This window comes from Myotis davidii, unplaced genomic scaffold (genome assembly GCF_000327345.1).
Source record: "Myotis davidii unplaced genomic scaffold, ASM32734v1 scaffold1567, whole genome shotgun sequence".
In the NCBI taxonomy this organism is placed as follows: Eukaryota; Metazoa; Chordata; class Mammalia; order Chiroptera; family Vespertilionidae; genus Myotis; species Myotis davidii.
Window position 1 is genome coordinate 271,819 of NW_006297578.1, and position 13,232 is coordinate 285,050.

At 39.6% G+C, this 13,232-nt stretch overlaps 1 protein-coding gene across 1 annotated transcript in view; it reads left to right on the forward strand.

Annotated features, from left to right (window-relative positions):
* Nucleotides 1-13,232, forward strand: part of TRPC5 (transient receptor potential cation channel subfamily C member 5) — a 274,908-nt gene that overhangs the window by 237,547 nt on the left and 24,129 nt on the right. Inside the window, exons 5-7 of the mRNA XM_006773297.2 lie at nt 4,127-4,463; nt 5,769-5,908; nt 11,114-11,436. Coding sequence (XP_006773360.1) covers nt 4,127-4,463; nt 5,769-5,908; nt 11,114-11,436 — 800 coding nt within the window. The remainder of the gene's footprint in view (nt 1-4,126; nt 4,464-5,768; nt 5,909-11,113; nt 11,437-13,232) is intronic.

A 13,232-nucleotide genomic window follows, 5' to 3' on the forward strand; every position in this document is an offset into this window, starting at 1 on the left:
TCCTGCTGATTGGTGCCTGCTGATTTGTCCCATCTCTGAATGCCCTGAGTTCCTAGATTAGGGTGCCTCATATCAAAGTAATGAGCTTTTCCTAACGTTAAGTGGACCCAGTTTGCATGACTAAAATGTATTCTGATCTTTAACAGGAGGTACAAGGAGCATGTCTTTTTTATGTCCTTACTGACAAAATATTTTTACTTGGAGGGGAGTGGCCTTCATCAGCCTGTGAGAGCCAACCATCTGGAAACCTGACACTTTTACAATCTGTACTGCTTGTGAGGTGTCTGAACACTAACATTGTCCTGTTACTCATTTTATGTGGGTTTGGCTGGTCTCTCAATGAGCTCCTGCAAGCCAAAATAACTGTCAGTCTCTCTTGTAAACTCCTTTCCATGTGCCACACAGAACTGGGCACAGAGCAGCTGTACAGAAATACTTGTTGAAACATCTAAATTGAATCATGTTGATCTTCCACTCCTTTGGCAATGAGCAAGTCAAATTTTGTCTGCTTTGGGTTCAGTATGTGAATCAGGTCCAAGCGACAGATGTAGGAACAAAAGTTGCATACAATAGACTGATGAAGAGCTGGGGAGATAATTCTCTTCACTGAATGATTAAATCAAAGCAGTTTTGCTAGTTGTCTGGGGGAGGAGTGGGCTCTTTCCAATAGAACTTGACATTATTCCTATCAAGAATTATCCTTTGTGTATATATGCATAACCCAGGAACCCAGACAATAGGGTGGAGAAGGCCTGGGGTGGGAGGTGGGGGCAGGCTGGGAGAGGTCAATGGAGGAAAAGGGGGACATATGTAATACTTTCAACAATAAAGATTTTTTTTAAAAGAATTATCCTTTGGAGGGGTAAAGAGCTATTGAGCCACTCCATTTAAAACACAGATTTATGTCAAAGGAAAAAGATCCATGGCTTTTCCAAAAGTCCTGTGCAGCAGTAGAGAAAAAGTAATAATTTTTAGCCCTTGCCTGAGAACATTAAAGAAATGAAGCATTGCAGAGGGAAATACTGCAGTGAGGATCCTGGGAGGTTTATGAAGAAAAGATTTAGATAGATTGAAAACATGGGTTCCATAAAGATCAGGCCTGAGGCTAAACCCAACAGCTAAGATCTTTAAGGTTTCCCCACATGGTCCTAGCTATGCATCACTACCCCTGCCTTTCCAGCTGCTACTCAGGAGCCTACACCCAGGAGAGCCCCATAGCTTCTGTGCTTTGCTGGTAGGCAGATCTCTTATAGCTAGATAACTGGCTGATATGATATACTCACTTTAAACTCATAAGGGTAGTTCAATATATCACTACTTCCTAAAAACGTAATACCTTAACCCTAAATAATAAGTGATATGGGCATTTCAATCACTGTAGTAAGGCCAATGGGGAAGATACTGAGAATATCAGCTTTTTGCAGGCTTCAGATCATACCATCCATGGATTGCCAGCATTCAGTGTGTAAGAGCTTGGTCTATGGTCAGTCAAGCTAGGGCTCCAGTTCTGGCTCCACCACTTACCAAGAATGAAAGCTTGGGCTCAGTCCCATCATCTGCAAAATGGGTATAATACTAATATCTACCTTTGGGGTTGCTGTGAGATGATATATGTGAAAATCTGGTACAGTGCCTGGCACACTATATGTTAGTTAATCTGGCTATGTTAAGAATAGTTCCTAGTTGCAACTCCTAAAAGATTTGAGTTACCTACCAGACTTCACCCACTACATACACTAAGGAAAGAAGGCTTTGGAAAGAGAGAGTTCTTCCAAGATTCATCCAGCACAAATTTATTTATTCAATCACTCATTCAACAAATATTTATTCAGTGTTTACCTTGTGTCAGGCATTTAGAAAAATATTGGGAAAATAATAAAGACTAACACATGCTCTCAGTTCTTGAGCAACACCCAGTCTTCTGGCTTTTAAGAAGCTCCTATAACTGCTCATCCTTTGTTGTTGTTTCTTTTAAGCCCCTTAAGGAGGAAATTGGAAAAGAACTCTATTTATACTAACCCACACACAAATTCATCGTTTTTGACAAATCAGGAAGCATGAGTCCTCCAAATCTGTGCTTCTTTTTCAGAATTGACTTAGATATTCTGCCTCCATTGTATTTCCATATGAATTTTCTGATCACCTTGTCAATTTATGCAATAAAATACCTGGGGTTTTTATATGGATTGCATTGAACTTGTAAAACAGTTTGAGGAGTATTGCCATCTTAACAGTTTTAGCTCTTCCAAGATTTAATAAACCCTTACTATGTGCTAAGTATAGTTCTAAGTGCTTCATACGTAGTAACATAACTTAATTCTCACAGCAACTATATATGATAGATGCTAGTATCTCCATTCTTCACATGAGGACATTGAAGAACAGAAAAAACCACTGCAATCTAGCTCCAGAGTCTGTAGTCTTAACTACTCTACTATATTGCTTTACACACACACACACACACACACACACACACACACACACACAATTTATAATGGCTTAAGACTATCATTGTGATCTTCTGTAACCCCTGCCTACCTCTTAGGCCTCTTCTCTTGTCATTTTCAACTGCATGCATCCCAGACTGCTTTACTTTCCTGTACAAGTCATGGTCTTTTTCACCTCTATGACTTTATCCCCTTTTCTTTGTTTACTATTTTTCTTTCAAACTATGCATTCTTTAATACTCTACTCAGTTACTACCTCCTCCAAGAAGCTTTTTCTGAGCAGTCCAGATTTGCCTCTCCTTTATGCTCTCATTTTTCTTTGTTCATATCCATTTTAGTGCCCTTACTATACTGTTTTATAACTGTCTTTTTATACATTTGTTTCTGTCACTAGACTGTGTGCTCACAGTGCTTTTTCTTCATTGCATCCAAATATATTGTTTTACCCTTCTACTTTTCTTTAATTTTTTTCTGGTACTTTTTTCATCCCAGCCTTAGGGAAAAGAACATGAAGGAACACACATGCTATACCTTTACAGGCAGGTCTGGAAGTGCCACTCATCATTTCTCTGAACATTCCATTATCAAGGACTTAGTCATGTGGCCATACCTCATTGCAAGGGAGACTGGGTGGTGTAGTCCAGCAGTGTGTTCAAGAAAGAGAAGAATGACTTTGGTGGAGAAGCAAATGACCTTCATAAATGTATTAACAGTAAAGTTGGGTACGTAAGATATATATAGTGCAGCTCTGTTTAACCTTTCCCATGGATAGCTGTAGTAGTCGTCAAGTATTTAAAATCATGACTGACGATTGAGTTCCTTATTGAGTTCCTTACCAGAAAAAGAGCAGTTGGAGGGTGACTTGCAATGCTGATGATTCCTTAACTATTAATCACTGACACTTTGTAGATTGATTTTAAGTAAAATTTCAGCTGAGTTGTATACATGTTATAATATTGGCTCTAAAATATATCTTCCTCATTTGCATGTCTAGATTAGGGAGGGTGTTAAGTAAATGGCAAAGTAGCAACCCAATTCATTGCTAGCCAACCACCAGGTTCTCAGAACCAAAGGAGTAAAAAGACAAAATTAAAAAGGGGATTTATTTACATTCCAAACCATAGCCACAGGCATGAGCTGATTCCCTGCCAGTTTATGTTTGCCCAAAGTGCACAATTGTTGATGACTTTACATAGGCTAGGGGAATGAGTAAAATGTAAATCAATTTGAAATGAAAAATACCCATAATTCTCTGCTAAGGGACATGTAAACTCTCAGGAGATCTTTGTAAAACAGCTGCCCAGGCTCACCACCCAGAGAGGCTCATTTAGTCAGCCTGTGGTACCACCTGGGAATGTGGATTTTTAAAATTCTAATGCAGAGCCAGGTTTTAGGAACCATTTCTCTAACATGATGAGAGGTGGAATAAAGAGGCAAGTCAAAGCACAAACCAAACAGAGTGATTTTGTTTAATACATGAAACAAATAATCCAAAGAAAGATCTAGTCTCATAACTTGACATGTAAAGCTATCTCTGGGGTTAGATCCATTCATGGGAACCTGTAAATCAGGCCTCTTTGGGGGATTGGTCATGCAACTGGCTGTAAACTAGGAAAGGTAAGAATGTAGACTTCCTCCTTGTCATCTCTGAGCCTAAATTCTTCTCTTCTTTTTCCCAGTTTGTTGCTCAGCCCAATTGCCAACAGTTGCTTGCCACTCTGTGGTATGATGGCTTCCCTGGATGGCGGCGGAAACACTGGGTAGTCAAGCTTCTGACCTGCATGACCATTGGGTTCCTGTTTCCCATGCTGTCTATAGCTTATCTGATCTCACCCAGGAGCAACCTTGGTCTATTCATCAAGAAACCCTTTATCAAGTTTATCTGCCACACTGCATCATATCTGACCTTCCTCTTCATGCTTCTCCTGGCTTCTCAACACATCGTCAGAACAGACCTTCATGTACAGGGACCTCCCCCAACTGTCGTGGAATGGATGATATTGCCTTGGGTTCTTGGTGAGTCAAAGGAGATAAAGCCAGACTGGCTGCTGGTCCTGTCTAAAAAAAATACTGGAATAGGCAGTTGGACTAGCTCTGAACCTTCCATCTGTGTAGTGGCGTAGTCCTTTGTTGGGAGCCTCAGAAATGTAGTTCCTTCTTCCCCATCCCTGGTCACTCATATTACCTGTTTTACAGTGAGATTGGCAGTGTACTCAGGGCTTGTTTCTGTTAACCTAATACCATCAAGGACAAGGAAGGTATCTGTCAGTTTGTTTAGAAGGAAAGCCAAGTGTCAGTTCAGAACCAGCCTCAGGTAAGTTAGGGAGGGCATGCTCTCTTTCCCATAACTAGGAGAGGTGGCACTTGGATCTACTTATTTCTCATGACTAGTCCACACAATCTCAGTACATATTCAGAGTAGACATCCTATTTGGATACTGATTTCACAATCAGGGGGGATACCTGGGAAATTCACACAACTCATGGTAGAAGCAGTCTTACCAGCATCCTCCAGGCATAATTAGATTGCACTGGACCCTTTAATACACTGCCATCCTCTAAGTCTTTGCTACTTAAACTGTGGTCTTGGGCGTTTGTTAGACATACAGAATATCAAGTCCCACCCTGGATCTTTAGAATCAGATCTGCATTTTAACATCATCCCCAGGTGATTTGCATGCACCTTAAAGGTTGAGAACCACTGCCTTAGACTACAGCCATATACTTTACTGTGTTGCACATTCCAAAGCATCAGTACTATCAGGCAGAATTCCATGAAGCCATCACACAATGAGAAGAGAAAGGAGAAAAGAGGATTCTAAATTATTTGGGGCCCCACTGCTTGGCTTTAACACCAATATCAAGTATTTTGGTCCATGGTCAGCTTGCTTACCTCAAAACTCATTAAGAAATTTTCCCACTATCACACATTGGAAACTAAGGATTATGGGAAAATTTTGACCTAATTATATTTTGGTGAAACTACTCCCACTCTAAAATGGAAAGAGGGTAGAATCTGGAACCCAAAATTATAACAGCATCCCAGTAACTATAATAAAAATGCCAAAAATGAGTAGTAGCCAGAAAAGTATAACATATGTGCATATCCAGGTAAAGCCTATCGGGTTTAGTAAGTTCAGTACTGAGAGATGAGAAAGAAAAGAAAAAGAAGTAAATGATTACTATCTCTAGGGACTTCATTCCACTGACCCCAATTGATTCACTTATCTCATGTTTTGTTATATGAGGGAATCCTACTATGATGACTAGGATGACTATTCTGCCCTGTAAAGAAATGAACCTTTTGCTTCCATTCTTCAGGTTTCATTTGGGGGGAGATTAAGGAAATGTGGGATGGTGGATTTACTGAATACATCCACGACTGGTGGAACCTGATGGATTTTGCAATGAACTCACTCTACCTGGCAACTATTTCCTTGAAGATTGTGGCCTATGTCAAGGTAATTTGGAATGTCTGCCTTTTTTCTTAAGCAATAATTTTGGTTACATTAAGCTTTAGCACTAGGGACATAAAGAGTTTAAGGGCAAAGTGCCGATGACGATCCCATCCATGTGGGAAAGTACCATGTAAACATTATTTTAATAGTTTGTAATCAGTGTCGTCTAAGCAAAGAAAGTGGAGAATGGAGCAATTTGCAAATAAATTCATAGCTTCTTAAACTCTGAAAGTAAAATAGCTTTCAGCCACCCATCCATTCAATAAGTGCTTAAATGTTGTCTAAAATATCCTTTCCAAGAAGATGGCCCGCCAATACTTGTATAGGACAGAGATAAGAAAATTCACTGAATTCACTATCTCCAAAAGCTTCTCTCAACCCTTGTCACCTCATTAAAAAGTACTAACTTTATATTTTTCTAATATTTTCTTCCTGTGACATATTCATTAGTAATCCTTTTCCCCTGTGGCATCAAACAGGACAAGGTTGTTCCTTCTCCATAACAGTGCTCCCACTGTGAAGTGATCGCTCCCTAACCTGCTAAGTTCTCTCTTCTCAAAGCTAAGTATTAACACTTCATCAACTATTCTTCATGTGACAGAAGAACATAGAAACTTCACTGCATGAGACATAGACCTTTAATTGTCTCTGCCTCCCTCATCACTTCCACCACCAAGATGATCATTCAAGCTGTTATAAATCCAGCTTTTTTGGTATCATCTAATCTATGTCCCCCTATCAATTCAGATGTCATGTATACACACACAAACCACCTTGATACAGTTCCTCCACACTATACAACCTGAATTATCCTGAAAAAAAGTTTCATATACAGCCCTTCACATTAGGTAGTCATAGGCTTTGAGTTCAAATGTGATGCTCATTAGATAATAGAATGGCCATCCTCCGCTACCCTGAATTGAACTTCTCCAGTATGAGGAAAGGCTGACGATTAAGGCTCCAATATTATCTAGTTATTCATGCTTTTTGGTACTAAATTCCACATTAAGTTTTGGAATGGGAATATGGCTGTCCCCCAAATCTCCAACAACTTGCTTTATTTTTATACCCATAATATGCATATTGCATAAATTTTAAGATTTGGGGAGTTAGTTATATAGCGCATGAATGTGGAATGCAGTCATGAAACATTTTTTAAGAAGCCTAAGAGTATGCCTTATACTTGTGGTGATCACTTAACACATATTTACAACTTCCTTATACAAGAAAAAGCTGGTGAGGAAATGTTTGAATCTCTGGTTAATGTGCCTGGATGAAATCCATGTCATTCTGGCACTCTGCTGACTAAGTAACACTGTTTGCCTAAAAAAAATACATTTCTTCCTTTGGAAGTGATATTTATACACTGGAGAGATAATTATCAATCTAGAAATTGGTGGGTTTTGCTTAAAAGTTTAGAATAAGTGATCAGTAAAATGATTAACTATTGGGGATATGAAAATGTACCTATAAAGCCCAATATTAGCCAATCACATAACCTGTCCAGCTTCACTGGTAAGGTTTCCAAAGAGCTAAACACTTCCCCACCTTAGAGTGAAAGGATAAATCAGCTCTGCTAAGCTGAGTGAATGCCCCTTAACTGAAAAACACTTAACTCAAAGGAAACATTTGCCAAGAAGCTGGAGTCATCCTATAAAAAGAGAAAATTTACAAAGCAAGACATGCCACATGCAGACTTTAGATTTGCAATAAGAAATTATAAATGGGCAATCTGGCCCACTCATCCACAGAGCACACCAGCCTGAGATGAACTTATTCTGAGCACCACATAGGCTGTGTCAAGCCCTAGGAGGTAAAACCTCAAGAGCTGGTTCCCAGGGTTCTTGAAACATTTCAGATCACTATTGTACTGAGGAAGTACAGAAGCACCGTGGGATAAGCTGGTTTTAAAGAAGAAGATCCTTTCTTAGAGTGAAAACTAGTCACCCCACATGGTTTACAACAACAGGAACCAAAAGGCACAGACTAAAGTACTCAAAAGGAACAAATACACATAAGGTTGGTGGTCCTCGGTGCCCCCCAAATATCCCCACAAATGAATAATAATTGTCCTTTAGTCTTTTAGAATAGCACCACCTAGATTTATTCCCCCACCACCTTACTTCCATATGTACAGACTAAATCTGAACTTTGATAGCCATTGAATTTTAGTTCTTTCTTTAAGGGCCAGTTCTTGGCTGCAGACACACACACCCATCCTTGTTATGACTGAGTCCCCTTTGAAAGGCATGGAAACCAATTTTTAAGGTGCATTCCATCTCAAAAAAATATAAGAAAAATCCCTTGCCTTACAATATCACTAACTCAAGAGTCAGAAAATTTAATCCTTGCTCTGATACTCACAAACTGGATTACCATAGGTCATCCTTCTAACTCTCTGAGCCTTAGATTTGGACTCTAAAAAATAAGATTGGAAACACATCTTGAAATTAAAACTTATACAGAATTGCAATATATTAGAGTTTAAAGTATTGAATTTGGATTGAGGAATGGGTATTCCAGGCTTCCTCATTGGCTCCCACAGTGGCCACCAGCTGTTTCCAATGAAACCTCAGGTTTCAAGGAACACGGTTGAAAAATCATTTGTGTTAGATCAGGAGTTAGAAAACTATGGTCTTCAGGGCAAATTTAGCCTCCAGCCACATCCTTTTGTTTACATACTGTCTCTTAGTTCTACAAGAAATTAGTTGAGTTTGAGTAATGGTTACAGGAACCATGTAGTACACAAAGTCAAAAGTACCTGGTGGGGCAAAAGTAGGTTTACAGTTGTTCAAGTGGGAAATAACACAATATTTAATAAATAATATAAAAATAAACTCCATGTTTCATGTAATTAGAATTGCAAACCTACTTTTGCCCCACTGTGCTTAACACAACATTTTTGTTGACCTCCATATTAAATGAGTTCCAAATTTATTCCCTGCTCTCATATTTTATAATATCTTTCTCTAAAAGTATATGCAGAGCAAGATTTGCCTCAATAATCATCTTTCACACTTATGAATATTCTTCAAATTCCTATGGGCAGCAGACTTCCCTGTGGTTACAGTTGTGGCTGTGGAGAGAAAAAACCCTAAATTATGAGCTATATATTTTCCAGTAAATAATTTCTAGTTTTAAAACATAGGTCTGTTTTCTTATCAGCAAAGAGTCTCCATCTTTTACATATACCTCAAAACCTTTAAAGGCCTATCTACCATATGTGCTGTAATATCAACTATCATATAAGTAACATTTAATAGAAATAATGCTAGACTGTTTAGAGACCTGAGTTTTAGTCCTGGACCTGCCATCAATTTGCTGTATTGTGTGATCTTAAGCAAGTCACTCTGCCTCTCTGTATTTCAGTTCCTCCACTTGAAAAACAGGCATAACAATACCCACCCTCCACAGAGATGCAGCAGATTTTTTTTTGGAAGGAAAAATATAGAGATACAAGATTTGGCCAAGAGTGTACAAAACTGGTTGGCCAACTAAAGTCTATCTGAAACAGAAGCAGAATGTGGCAAGGTTTCTCCAAACTCCTCTGACAGTAAAGAATATTGGATACACACAAATGATTTTAATAACACCAGTTTCCTCAGTTGTTGGAACTGAAGCACATTTTAGAAATGTGCTAACAATATAATGTGGCCCACAATACAACATTTTCTCAGGAAAGTTGTTTACATTTAGTCTTGAGAAACTGTGATATTTAGATGAGAGCTCAAGGCAATATGCTTCATAATGAATTCCAAGCCAAATCTACTTCTGCCTTCAGAAGGTAATAAGCAATTCCTTGTATTTCCATAACATCTCCCCTTATGGAGTACACAGACTTTCACATATGGGTACATAATCACAAACGTGTGTAGTGGGTAGGAGTAGATATTATCCTCATTCTATGATGAAATTGAGAGATAAAGGCAATTTGGGGTTTTTGTTGTTTTGTTTTTAGAAAGCAAACTTGCTCTTCAATGGTGGATAGGATGGAGGGCTGCTCTCATAAGAATGGGGTTAGGGTGTCAGATGCACATCCCCTTGCAGGTTAAGTCAGATCTAGCCTCCCGGATCTGGCTCTACAATGCACATGCAGTGTCCTGGAAGGCGAGGAGGGTAAGAGCAATGGTGGAGAGGCCTTGAGGCTACCATGATGAAATTAGAGCAGTGGCTTTGCCTGGGAAGCTCTGACCATGGGAGCCCTGGACCTGGAGCTGCCTTCATCATGCTGAGAGTTACTCTGGCTACTGCCCACCTGCTTGCTGATGTCTGCCAGCTGCTATGCCCTGGGCACTGTGGGCTGTCGCATGATCGCTTTTCACAAGAGATAAAGGTAGTTTGAAATGACAAAATCCAATTGAACTTTAGGTCTCCCAACAAAGCCATATTTCTACAAAGCTGGACACCCAATGTTCCAGGAGCTAGTAGTCCAGGACAGGAATGAAAAATGGATAATAACCCTAGAAATACTAGCTCTTTTCCTACTTCAATCCCCTGGTTCTTCATTTGTACTAGACAGACATTCAAACTTGTAGGGCTGTCAAAGGAACAATAAAATACATCCATACACCACTGTGTGGGCAGTGCTAAATTCAATACATGGAAGATTGACATGACATTTGAAATAGTACGCAATACATTACAGATTGCAAAAAATTAGCATAAAATTCTGAATAATGGCCCTCCAGAATGCTCCATCAGCCCCACACTGCAAACAGCAGGGAAGTCAGGGTAAATACTGCACATCATTGAGGCTATCCCTTGTCCTTCAATAACAACTTGTCTGTGGTGCTCAGAACAAAATAGATGGGAGATGGTTGAGGAGGTGAGTCTAATTTGAAATCTCATTAGGAAGCAGAATAATTTGTCCCCCCACCTTGGGCATACCAGTGGCTCGATTCCAGTGACACTCCCCAACAATCTGGCAAACTCATAGTTAGAAAATGTTGACAAGTCACAGGTGGTTGCTCCATATGAATGCTCTGAAATTCATTTTTCTATGTCTATATCCTGGGTATATATTTGGATGGGAGTGGGAAGAATAGAGTTATTAACATCATGTATTGATTGGGGGTGGGCAAAATTGTTATATAAGTGAATTCTTGATGCTTACTTTGATGGCTTTATTTGGGTGCAGAAGATAGGCAAGAGGGGAGAGTTTTATAAATGCTCACTGTGCTTCTCATCTTGTGCACTTGTTTCTTTCAGTATAATGGTTCTCGTCCAAGGGAAGAATGGGAAATGTGGCACCCGACTCTGATTGCAGAAGCGCTCTTTGCAATATCCAACATTTTAAGTTCGTTGCGTCTCATATCCCTGTTCACAGCCAACTCCCACTTAGGGCCTCTGCAGATTTCTTTGGGGCGAATGCTGCTTGATATCCTCAAATTCCTCTTTATCTACTGCCTGGTCCTTCTGGCTTTTGCCAATGGATTGAACCAGCTTTACTTTTATTATGAGACCAGAGCGATTGATGAGCCGAACAACTGCAAGGGGATCCGATGTGAGAGACAGAACAATGCTTTCTCCACGTAAGACTTCCCCTCTCCTCCATGCCTTTTTCTGCCTTCTCCTTCTTTACTCTATTTTCAGTCCAAGCCTGTATCACTGTCTCTTGACAGCGCAAACAAAGCTTACTCATGGATTAACCTGAAGGGTCTGAAGTGGAGGAAGGTTCTTCACTTACTACAGGGACTAGGAGAGGAGGTAGACTTAGGTGATGGAGGATGGGGAAGAGATAAACACACATCTGGGCTCCCAGGAACATATCTAGAGTTAAACTATTTTGGTAGCATCCCACAAGAATCAATAAGGAGGGAGTAAATAATTTCTCACTCAAAAAAGCATCACTCACAAGGAAATGAAACAGCAAGATTATTCCTCTGAATATGTGACTATGAAAGCTAACTTAACTAACTATTCTGAACCAAGAACAAAGAAAAGAAAGGATGCAAAAATATTTTCATGCACCCTGTGTTATTGTGATTTATAATAAGAAATATGTACTTGGTCCGCATCCCCTTCTCCCTCCCTACCCCCCTCATTCTGGCACAGAGCTCCTAAAAGACTCTTGGAATTTCCTAAGTGATAAGAGTGATATTGTGTCTTATGTGAATGAGGTTACTTTATGGGAGCTGGCAGCCAGTGGAGTTATCCATTTGATTAGAGGGTTCAAATTTTCGGTCCCACCCTTCTGAGAGGAGAACAGCTGGAAATTGGAGTTCAATCACTAATGGCCAATGAATTTAACCTATGATACGTACGTGATGAAGCCTCCATTAAAAAAAAAGCTAAAGTATAGGTTTCTGAGAGCGTCTGGGTTGGTAGAGATTTGGGGAGATTGGCATGTGCTTGGAGAGGTCATAAAAGTCTCACGCCCTTTCCCCATATCTTGCCCTATGCATCTCTTCCATCTAGCTGTTTCTGAGTTATGTCCTTTTATACAAACTAGTAATGTAGTAAGTAAAATGTTTCTCTGAGTTCTGTGAGATGCTCTAGCAATTTAATTGAACACAAGGAGAAGGTTGTGGGAACTTCTAGTCCAGCAATTTTCAACTGGTGTGCCACAAGAATTTTTAAAACATGTAATACCTGACTATTTAGTTAGGGGCACTCATCTCTTTTCCCTTTGATTGTCAAAAAAAAAATACAATGGTCAACACACCAAAAGCGGTCCCACATGAATGAATCAAAATTATACCTATTTTTTGTCAGATCAGCAAAAAATGTAATATATTTTGGTGTGCCACAGAATTTTGATAGTTTGTTTATGTGTGTCATGACATGAAAATTGCTGTAGTCTCTAGATTGTCCGTGAGAAGCAAACCTGGGATCAGAAGTGGGGAGAGAAGCAGTCTTGTGGGACTGGGCCCTTAATCCAGCAGTGTCAGAATGAAGTGGAATTGTAGGACCACCCAGATGGTATTGGAGAATGGTGGTATGTGTGTGCATGTGGGGGGAAACCTACCTATATCCACACGTTGGATTTGAGTTCAGAACCCCTTAGTTGGTGTCAGAGAAATGGAATTTGCTAGAATAGCTGCGGCTCACAGAAACATGTAGTACTTTCGGAAGAGAAAAAAAGAGAAAGGCAGGAGATGATGAACCTTTGATCCCTGGATGGTACCTAGTCACCATGATATGAAACTGCAGTTGTGCTATGATATGTTACTAAAGGTAAAAATTCGCAATGGAAATTACAAATGTAGTAAACCTCACTCCAAGTTGACTCATTAGATATATAAGGAAATGCAAAATAATAAGAAGCATGCTAAACATACAAACCCTTGGTTATTGTTATCTGTAATAGCTAAAATGAAAATATAAA